At 33.6% G+C, this 11,202-nt stretch overlaps 1 protein-coding gene across 1 annotated transcript; it reads left to right on the forward strand.

Annotated features, from left to right (window-relative positions):
- Window positions 1-1,381: 1,381 nt before the first annotated feature.
- Window positions 1,382-6,245, forward strand: LOC125827277 (probable ADP-ribosylation factor GTPase-activating protein AGD11). Its single transcript, XM_049506594.1, has 9 exons — window positions 1,382-1,772; window positions 2,942-3,025; window positions 3,367-3,451; window positions 3,971-4,046; window positions 4,205-4,368; window positions 4,441-4,678; window positions 4,874-4,990; window positions 5,266-5,361; window positions 5,552-6,245. Exons 1-9 carry the CDS (start codon window positions 1,727-1,729, stop codon window positions 5,831-5,833), a joined length of 1,188 nt encoding a protein of 395 aa, XP_049362551.1. The 5' UTR covers window positions 1,382-1,726; the 3' UTR covers window positions 5,834-6,245.
- Window positions 6,246-11,202: the final 4,957 nt, after the last annotated feature.

Consider the following 11,202-nt stretch of genomic DNA (forward strand, 5'->3'; position numbering starts at 1 on the left):
TTGACCTTCAAAATTTCATCAAGTCTGGGACTCACCAGTGAGACCTACCTACAATTCGTACCTAGAATGATGAACCGTCCTTGTGAACTGTAAAAGAGTACTGTGGCTTTGACATTTTAAAACATTTGGAACTTGCCACTGACGGTTCTCACCTACGGTCCGTGGTACGACCTACGGATTTTTGGTGGTTCTATCCGTACTGGCACAAGACTCTAGAAACTTGTAATTGACCTTCTTTTCAAATCTGAAGTGTTACAACAGGGTAAACAAACAAACAAAGTAATTAATGGAGAAAATAGAGAAGACCAGACAAATTACTATAATTGCTCAATCTCAAATGATAAAGATTTATCTGTTGTTAGAAGAGCAGGGTTCATGAGTTAGAGCTCACTTCATATCAACAGGATTGCAAGATTTCTTCTTCGCCTTAGCTCGAAAGCTCCTTTATTTATCTAGATTTTTTCAACTTTCAAAACTGAAAAATTCACCCAATATTCATTCGATCACCTCGAAAATCAAGTCACCTATCCCAACAAATCATAAATGATATGCATAATCTACGAGAAGAGGAGGAGTAAGGAAAACATGCGGAAAACTCAAAACAACTATACGCCGCAGATTTTTCTACAAGCTACAAGTTCAACAAACAATTCAACATCAACACCACTAGATTCAAGAAGAAGCTCGAAACCCTTGAATTCAAGTATAAGTCAAGATCAAGATCAAAGTTCATCAAAATTCAAGAACAAGCTCAAAAGCCCTTGAATCCAACAACAAGTTCATGATTCAAGATCAAGCTCAAGAGCCCTTGAATTTAAATCTGAAAAGACGAATTAGAGGAATCATAGAGATTGTAATGCTCATATTTGAAATCAATAAATACTATTGTTGCAATATTTTTCAGTCGTAATTATTATTTTTCTCGAGGTGAATTTTACTGTCTTCAGACATCATTAAAAAATAATTGAAATTAGTTATGAATTTAGTTTCAATCAATTACTAAATGGCACATAGCTAGTATAATTTTTGATAACCTATTTGTTAAAAAAGATTAACTATGAATTTTATTGTTTCATTATAAAACTAGTCCTTCACCTCTTATATCCAATTCTTATTGTATAGACATTTACACCACATTAATTTAACTTACTTTTCTTAAGATTGTGAAAAATATGCATTAACATATGTCTTTTAGTTTTTAACTAAAAATAGGGTGTGTGGATATTTTATTAGAAGAATAAAGAATATTATACTAATAATATTAGGTAGGCGCCAAAGGGGGAGTTTGATGACTCCTCAATCATTTGTTCGGTAGTTGTCCTCCAAACCACCCGAAATAAGTATATCATCCCAACATTGACTTTCTTTTGCTTTTTTACACACAGAAATAATTGAAATATTCATAGATACAATTCATTCCTTTTTTTTTTAATTTCAAATTCTGTTTTACATGCAATCAACGTATTATCCATTAACTTGTGAATTGGACAAGGAAATCTATAGAATATGTCAATGTTGAGAGTCCCAATTCATTACAAAAACTCCAATAATTGCCTTGTTTGAACATGAATGTTCAAAGTTTTCTTTTTATTTTTCCTATGATATAATCATATATGTTGGCAATGGATGGATGAAATTGTTTTGGCGTGGTGACATTTGCGAAGAGAAGATGAATTATTGAGAATTGTAGAGCTTTCTGGGATATTCAATTTAGAGGAAACCCAAAATGTCTATTCATCATAAGGGAAATGTTGATAGCAACAATGTTACAGGTATCCATCCCCTTTTCAAGGTGATCTGGTTTCATCATTACACTATTTATAGTTAATATCCTTTTTGGGAAAGGGACAAGCAATTTAGGAATAACCAAAATAATAATGATTATGACGATAAAAGTAATTGCAGAAAATGGGTGTAATGAATGATGCCTGAATCTTTTTGGCTAATCTGAAAGCTATATTATTGCATGATCCTCAGAGGTTTTTGTATATGGGCTTGTATCTAGCCTTGCAAGGGTTTTACTGATTCATGCTTGTTTTCTATGTATTTTTTGTTGTAAATCTTAAGGAAAATACCTCTTGACAAACATTTGTACGAAATTTACCAAAGCTTGAGGTGTGTTAGACTCTGTGCGTAAGGATATTATTTCATTTGGTATAGGTGTATTCCCACAAGCTCTTCTAGTATAAAATTAGGAGCCAGAAGATTCTTTAAAGATAAAACACAACACAGCAGAATGAATATAGGAGGAAATATTTCTCTTAGTGATTTATATCCTTTTTCTGCTCAAGTTGAAGAAGAAGACTAGATTTATAGAGAAAAAACACACAAAGCTAAAGCCTCCAACAGTAATAACAAAATCAGTGACATGAGGATTAATGGGTCATAAAGGTTAGTAATTGGAATGTTTAAAGCCGAAAGTCAATGTCCTTAAAGGGCTTTCAATGGTAGAAAATGTAATAGAATTATGGATTATGCATTCAACCACAATAAAAATACATTTAATACACATAAACAAGATATGAAGGAAGGGACCTAGACAATATTATGAATACTTCTTTTTGAGATATTAGAACCATTTTTCCAACATTTATAAAGGTGCGGATAACATGTTTATAACAAGCATGCAGTTTTCTCTTATTTATGTTATTACAATAAATAAGGCTGAAACATCATCTACTTCTTCTATCTTCGCTATGGTTTTTCGATTTTTCCCTCATTTGTGATGCTTGATTCTCTGAACAAATTTCTTTAAAAAGAGTAATTTGTAACGAAGATTCACTTAGTATCTCAGATTTTTTTGTTCCTGTGTTGAATTTGCTCAGTGATGATTAAGTGTCAATGAAAATGTTACTTTATACTATTTCTGCAGAATGCAGTAAAAAGTTTCAATAGTTTCTCTATTTTACATGTGTAATTATATCTCATGTTTATTTGCTAGGTTCTTGCCTTTACGAACTTCTGCAAATGGAATCATCTGCAAATTGTAGCGGTCATCAACCAGAAAGACGAAACCGTTCTTCAAGTATGTAACATCTTATTCTCAGCTTGAAATGAATGCCATGTAAATTAATCATATTCCTTTTTACTGGATAATTTTCTTTTTGTTTTTTGAGCACCATGTATACTTGTTGAGCTGTCTAGGATTAGTCACTTTCACGTTTTCGACTATATCAATTTGACCACCATGGAGATATTGCTCCTTAATTTTCTTTTCAACGCTGTTGAGTTTTATCATATGTTGCATAGTTATGTTATGTTGTTAAATTGGTTGAATTTAGTGCATACTTTCTCATTTTACATAATCAACCAAGCTTGATTTATAGCTTGCAAGTGTTTCTAGTAATCTATTGTTATTTGTATTAGGTCCTCGACATAGACTACAGAGGCTGTTGAGTGAATCTGGCAATAGATTTTGTGCAGATTGTGGATCTCCAGATCCAAAATGGGTGTAAGTATCACAAGTACTAGGACATACAAGTTTTATATCACAGTTAAAGAATATTATAAGGTTTATCAATCTCTTTAAAAACTTTTTTCGATTCATATTGTATCGTAACCTTTATTGTCCCAAGGCATTTGAGTTATACACCATCCGTTACTGGCCTTTTACTTATATATATGAACTTTTCCTTTATGTTTGTACTTTCTGTATCTCAAATGTTGTTGGGAAAATTGTAAAAAAATTAATCTTTTGCATACCTAATGAGGTTTGACAAGATAGGAATATCAGTTGTTTTACATTATTAAGAAAATGCTTCCTTTGTTTCCCCTCAGTATGTTGGATATCATAAAGCCAAGTACCTAACGGTTGGTATCTCTTTCTTTGTTTTTGTTTCGAAAGAATCATACTTTGAAGATTTTCCTTTTATTTTGAATAATTGTAGCATAACCACCTGTTACATTCCTCTTTTCTATTCCTCAAGTCTTGAAAGTACTTGTTACATCTATCTCATTTCGTGATATGCAGATCAATAAATCTTGGAGTTTTTATATGTATCAAGTGCTCCGGAGTACATCGAAGCCTTGGAGTGCACATATCAAAGGTTGGTTAATCAAACTTTTCTGTTTGTCTTAACTTCTATATATACTTGTTATTGTAGTATATACTAGAATAGTGTTTGATCTATTCTCTTTTTTCTCATTCCATTGGGAACAAAATAAAGTTTAAGTAGTAAACTCTATGGTCTGTCATGATTAACAGGTTCTGTCAGTGAAGCTCGACGAGTGGACAGACGACCAGGTTGATAGTATGATAGAGATGGGTGGAAATAGTACAGCAAATATGAAGTATGAAGCTGCCATTCCTGATAGTTACAAGAAGCCCAGACCCGAGGCATTGATAGAAGTGCGTACTGACTTTATCAGGTAACGTATTTCAGTAACCATCAGATATAGGTATATGGCACAGCCTATTCTAAATCGAAAATCCACTCTCAGGAGAAAATATGAGCTGCAACAATTTCTAAACTCTGATGAACAGATGATTTGCCCCTTCCCACCGTCATCGTCTTCACATTACAATTCTTTAAGCCTTACTTGTAGTTTGGCTCTGGATAAGAGGAATTATGAGAAACAATCGACTGGACATCGCATCCATGGCATAGGGCATGCATTTCGCAATAGCTGGAGACGGAAAGAATCTGAACATAGGAGCACCAAGAAAAGTAATTCAATGGTAATAATTTATTATTCTGTAAAGAACAAAATCTTCTGCACTTATTTTAACAAAACCAGAGTGGATTATAATTTTACATTTAATGCAAATTGGTAAGGAACTTAATGCAAATTCTTGTATCATACTCAAGATATGCTTGATTTATCAGAAAATCAACTCTCAATTGAACCTTACTACTGCATATTTTACCTATAGGCAGGTATGGTTGAGTTTATAGGATTGATAAAAGTCAATGTGGTGAGAGGGACCAACCTAGCTGTCCGTGATGTTGTAACAAGTGATCCTTACGTAATTCTCTCCTTGGGAAGCCAGGTAAATGTTATTTCTTGTCTTAAGTTTTCTCATTAGTGCAGGCTAAATATTTGAAAGTATAATAGAAGCCTATTTGGATTGGCTTTTGACTTATTTTTGTTATTTTAACAAGTAAATGTTATAAGAATTTTTTAATTTAACCAAATACTACAAAACTGCTTAAACTATTCGGGGCTTATGGTTCATTTGAAACTTCCCTCTCCTACCACATGTGGATAACAAATGGCATTAAAATCCTCATACTAAAACCAGCTCTGAACTTCTATTTGTTGCAGTCCGTCAAGACACGTGTTATAAAGAACAATCTTAACCCAGTCTGGAATGAAAAGCTAATGTTGTCAATTCCAGAAAATGTTCCTCCTTTGAAAATGGTATGCGTATTTTTATTTTTTTTTGTCTCTTTTTCTGTCATTTGATTAGCTATATAATGTGAAGATGGAAAATTATAAGGACATACAAGAAAATGTAACATAAAAGGAACTTTTTGTCCTAATAAATTTATCTTCATGTGTGAGAAAATTGTTCAGGCAAATCCTAATGAACTTAGGCATGGTTTCGCAGCTTGTCTACGACAAGGATACATTTACAACGGACGACTTCATGGGGGAAGCTGAGATTGATATCGAGCCCCTTGTTACTGCAGCAAAAGCATCTGAAAATTCAACACTTAGTGAATCAATGCTGCTTGGGAAATGGAAAGCAAGCAAAGACAACACTCTAGTTAAAGATGGCATGATTAGTCTAATAGATGGAAAAGTGAAACAAGAGATCAGTGTGAAGCTACAGAATGTTGAAAGGGGAGTACTTGAGATTGAGCTTGAATGCGTTCCTCTCACGCAATAGCAGGTGCAAGTAATGGAAACAAAGTATGAGGATCCTGTATCTTAGCCAAAGTTGGAGCTTCTGATTAATTTGAGTTGGTCAAGGGCTTCAAACATAGACCCCATAGGAAAAGAAAATGCAACATGCAGGGAAAGTATACTGAAATTAGTTACCATTGCCAGAATTTCTAGTCTGGATTAGTCGCAAAAAGTGAATTATGCTCGTTTCACATGGCTGAAATGGTGAAGGGTCGACCCGTTGAATAGGCAAGCGTAGACTGTGGTAGAAATGCAAGGAAATCCAGAATCACACCATCATCCAACTTTTTCTGTTATATTAGACTTTTGATATTGCTAGGGCAAGAGAACATTCTAATGAACTGTATGTACCTGTTCTAAACAAAATAACCATTTGTCTGGCTTTATTAATGCTCCTTAGATTACACCTAGTCATTTTCATTTTTTAATTGATGATAATACAACATTTCAATATCAGGACAATAACATTGATCACCTTAACACTTATCACTTAATTGTGAACCTACAAAATAGACAGTTATTGGAAAGAAAAAATATTACTTGAGGATAACTGATTCAACACTTTAAAGTTCAAAGGGCTTTTGCTTCCTTATGTCTTTGGTTGTAATGACCTAGTTGGTCATTTTTTTTAATTCAAAAAATTACTATTTTACCCCTTTCAATATTGGCCCAGAGTCATTTCTGAATGAGTTCTGAAATTGGTTTCGAGTTTTGAGTTAAAGTTGTGAATTATGTAAGTTTTGGGTTTCGAAAGGCTAAAGTTGTTAAAAAGTGGTTTTTGGTGTCTTTTGAGGTTTCGAGTGTTGGAATGGAATTTCGTTGTTTCTATCAGTTCTGGAATGTGGAAATTAGTCTAAGAGAGTTGTCAGTTTCAAATTCGGAGTTTTTTTGAGGATTTGAGGTCCTAAGTAGGAAATTGTTGAGATTTTAACATTTGGGTTGACTTTGAACAACATTCGGGGTTCGGACGCTCAGATTGGATTTTCGAGAGTTTCGTTGGATCCAGGGGATTATTTTAGGCCTAGAGGAGGTCTTGGTTGAATTTTTAGAGGTCCTAAATTTGATTTAGCATTAGGCGTTATGATTAGTTTCTTGTGACTTACACGGGACTCGGGTCAAGGAGATCTCGAATTCATATTTTGATGGTTTCATTGTGTCTGAAACATCGAGTATAGTCAATTTTCATATATGGTTTGTGTGTACGGAGATTCCCAACGAATCCCTAGGATCCATTTGGAGAATTTTTTGTTGGCTGAAGTTTCTGGTTCTGCAGGCATCACGTTCGAGAATCGACTTCGCTTTAGCGAAGGACGGCTCGCAGAAGCGAGACTAGCGGTTTTAGCGGGGTTCGCTTAAGAGAATTAGGGCTCCCTTTAGTGATGATCACTTAAGCGGAGCCTAATTCGCAAAAGCGAGACCCCCATTTTAAGTGGGGTTTGCTTAAGCGACATGTGAGGGGATTTTTGGCCTGTCATTTTGAGTTTTGTAAAACCTTTGGAGGTGATTTTGAAGAAATTATTTGTGGTAAATCATTTGGGTAAGTCTTTGTAACCCTAGAACTTCAATTCCTTTTATCATTTATGGATTGAATTAGATTTGGTGGCTTAGGACATTGTTCGGAAAGGGAAGGATCAAGTCTTGAATTGACTTTTGATTAAATTGAGACAAGTGATTTCTAAACCTTGTAAAACTAATAGAATCGTGTATTTCCCTTCATTGTGTGCATTGGTGAGTGATTAGAATGAGGTGATGGGTTCAGTTATACCACTTGATTGATCTTAATAAATAAAAAGGGGATTAATGAAAAAGGCAACATGTTGATATTTGTGTTCTGTGAAGTGCCTTGTCGTGGATTCTAATTTGTTGATGGATGAAATGCTTTAATGACATCATTGTGAACTTGAATTGTTTGAGTTATTGTCTCTTTCTTATGGTGTGGAATTATTTAATTGCGTTGACTGTTTTGCATCGTGATGAGACATGTGATGATTATGTCGAAGGAAAATGGTTCTGATAATTGATATGATATAAAGCCGAAGAGAAATGATTCTGGCTAGTGATATCGTGCTGAAGGAAATTTTTTCCAATAAGTGGTGTGATATAAAGCCGAAGGGAAATGATTTCGATTAGTGATATTGTGTCGAAGGAAAATGGTTCTAACAAGTGATACTATAAAAAAATTGATGGAAAATGGTTCTGGCTAGTGATATTGTGCCGATGGAAATGGTTTTGGTAAGTGTTTGACTATTGTGATTTGATAAACTTGATACTCGAAATTGATTCAAATTAATACTTGTGATTGATCTACTAGATACTTGTTGGTTGTTGAACTGGGATTGTGAAGCCTTGTGAGTTGTGTATTATTTAACTGTTAGGTTGGCCTAATTTCTATGCAGATTATAGTTGAGGTGGTTCGGTTGGGATGAGAGGAGTACTTGTATTCTACCTTAGTTTTGCCTTGTTTAATAGGTTGTTTGCTGAGTACCGTGTTGTTTGACACTCACTCCTTGATTCTTCACTTGTGTAGGTTCTGAGCCCAGATCCATGTGAACTTTCTGCTTTATCTATTTTCGAGGCTTTTCTGAGGATACGTTGAGAGGTAGTTGTTTGTCATCCCGACGGACCCTCTTGTCTCTTTATTTTATGATTTGATCTATTTGAGAAAGAAAGGCATTGAGACTTGTAGTTATCTTTCAACTAGTTCTCAAACACGTGCATTGCATGAGCATTCCATGCTTAATAGTATAAATATTTCAAAAGTTAAAGTATGTGAATTAAATTTTTTAGATGTCATATGAACATGTAAAGAAAATAACTACAATTTAATTTTTATTACTATTTTTTTTAACATTAATTTTATTTTATAAGATAAATAATAGATGATCTTCTTGTTGTTGGTGTTGACATCCTTTGAGAGAGTGCAACGTCACGGTGACTCACCAAAGAATAGTAATTCAGTTTTAAAATGAATGAAAGAATTTTAAAAAAGGATAAAGGGGTAAACGAGAGTCGCCACCTAATTTTTAAGAAAACTAGGAAACCAATCAACTTAATAAAAATGTCTACGAAACCAAAAGATTCTAGGTAAGGGTTCAAATTATTCTAAAGGGAAGGTGTTAGGCATCCTTCGAAATCCACAATTGTGGTTCCCGATTGAGTTCATTTTTTCAAATTGAGGAGGAGATAAGAACAATATACAAGTATAATAAACAAGTGATATACACAAGTAATAAAATGAAACAATAATATAAGAAACAGCTTAAGGTTTGCCTAACATCGATATATACAAAATATTGAATAAAGAATATAATTCAAACTTAATTCGAATAGCTTCAATGTGAAGCAACTCTATGTACCTGTAAAGACACTTAGTAAAAGTGTTAGTAATGAATAAAAATAAATAAATTAAATAATAACTTAAGAATAAAAACTCATCTTATTAACATGAGAGGCCTTGAAAATAAACGGTAATTTCTTCATCGGCCATTTTAATAAACAAAATATATAAACTTGAACTAAATTTCCGTCTTCTAACATTGGGAGGCCTCTAAAATTGACGGAGAGATTTTTTCATTGGCCAAACCTAACAAATAAACAATAATAACAACCAAATCCTACAATATAATAACTTACATATAGAACAAAATCATATGAACAATAATCAAATACAAAACGATATAAAATTAATTGAAGCAAATTTCAAGCAATTATCAACAGAAAATATATGAACAGTAACCAATTATTGAACAAAACTATACCAAAACAAACACTAACTAAAATAATAACAACATTTAATGTGACTAGTGACAGAATAATTAAAGTAGTAGACAAGACAAAAAATACAACCAAAGAGAATCAAAAATAATAAAATTATAATAAAAAATAGCAAAATTATAAATAAAGCAACTAAGATAACAAGATCTAAAGAGAAATATACCACACACCCAAATATCCACACAATAAAATAAAGAGTAACAACAATAAACAATAACAACTGTAACTATGGCAACACGAAATAAATAAAAAGAAACTAAGCAAATCTCCAAAAACAAATGTATGAATTAACAATAATATATGTATAAGCTAACACAAGATGCAACCCAACAGTAGCAAAATGTAAAGAAAAATCCTAAAGATCTGAATTATTTAATAGTGAGAAAATAATAAGAAAAATGGGAAAAAGGGACTGACAGTCGGTTGTTTATGGTGTCACGGTGGTTTGGAGTTCGGAGCTCGCAGTGATGGCATCGTTGTTGTTAGCTGTTGCTCGCTGGAGAAAGGGGCTCGCTGGTGATGGTTTCACTCATGTAGTTCGCCGGAGCTACTGGTTTGGATTGTACGAGCTCGGAGCTCGCTGTCCACCGGAGTTCGCGGTGGCTTCGTTCTTCGCCGGAATGGTTGTTTGTCTGAGCTGTTTGTGGCGTTTTGGTTGAGAAAAAGAAAACGGAGAAAGCCGATTTTAAATGGGGTTTAGGGTCTGGTGGAGGTCGGTTTTTGTTGGTGGTGTGCTGGGTCACGAGCTGGTTGTTTTCCGGTGGGTTTTGGACTGTGGTTGGGTCTGGTTGTTGCTAGCATAGGGGAGAACAAAGATGGGGTTTTGGTGGTGAACCGGTTGCTGTTTGCTGGTTGTCTGATCGGAGAGGGAACGGAGGTTTTGGTTCTGTTCGTGAGCTGGTCAGACAAGAAAAGAAAAGAAAATGGGGGGTTTTTTGGTGGTGAACTCGCCAGAGTCCGGCAAAACTCCGGTGACTTGCCGGAAAGATAAGGAACAATAAAAGAATAAAAATGCTGTAAATTACACCCCTAAAAATCTAATTCACCACCTCTTAACTTAATGAGCAAGTTATTCTTTAAATAGGGAATTGAAAATCATCAATAGTACAATATCATTATCTTAAAATTGTGAGCCAAAACCATTCGTTAATAAAATATTTGCGTATGAAATTTTATCCATATTAGAATGAATTTCTGGACTGTACAAAATATCAAAATGAATATTAACAAATGTAACAGTTAAATGAATAGGAAAAAATGTAACGAACGTAACCAATGACATGTAAAAAATACAAATTAATAGAAATAATGATTTTTTATAAAAAAAAATGAACAAATATTTGAACGTATTCAACCGGTTGTAACAAAATAATATAAACAGAATTAACCGATAAAAATCCTAATACTTTGAGAATAAAGATAATTACCAATAAATTGCATTAAAATGGCAAAACATGTATTTTGAACTATTTAAAAAATAAAATACTTAAAAAGTATTAACTTTAGAAATATCATACCAAAATTTGGTGTCAACAGTTGGTTCTCATATGTGAATTCTTAATTAAATGTGTACATAAA

This window comes from Solanum verrucosum, unplaced genomic scaffold, assembly GCF_900185275.1.
Source record: "Solanum verrucosum unplaced genomic scaffold, falcon-dt-bn FXZP01000106.1, whole genome shotgun sequence".
NCBI classification, from domain to species: domain Eukaryota; kingdom Viridiplantae; phylum Streptophyta; class Magnoliopsida; order Solanales; family Solanaceae; genus Solanum; species Solanum verrucosum.

Coding starts and splice junctions, on each gene's coding strand:
- LOC125827277 (XM_049506594.1), top strand. CDS start 1,727: ATGTCTATTCATCATAAGGGAAATGTTGATAGCAACAATGTTACAG. Junction 4,369..4,440: donor GTGCGTACTGACTTTATCAG/GTAACGTATTTC, acceptor ATCCACTCTCAG/GAGAAAATATGAGCTGCAAC. Junction 5,362..5,551: donor ATGTTCCTCCTTTGAAAATG/GTATGCGTATTT, acceptor ATGGTTTCGCAG/CTTGTCTACGACAAGGATAC.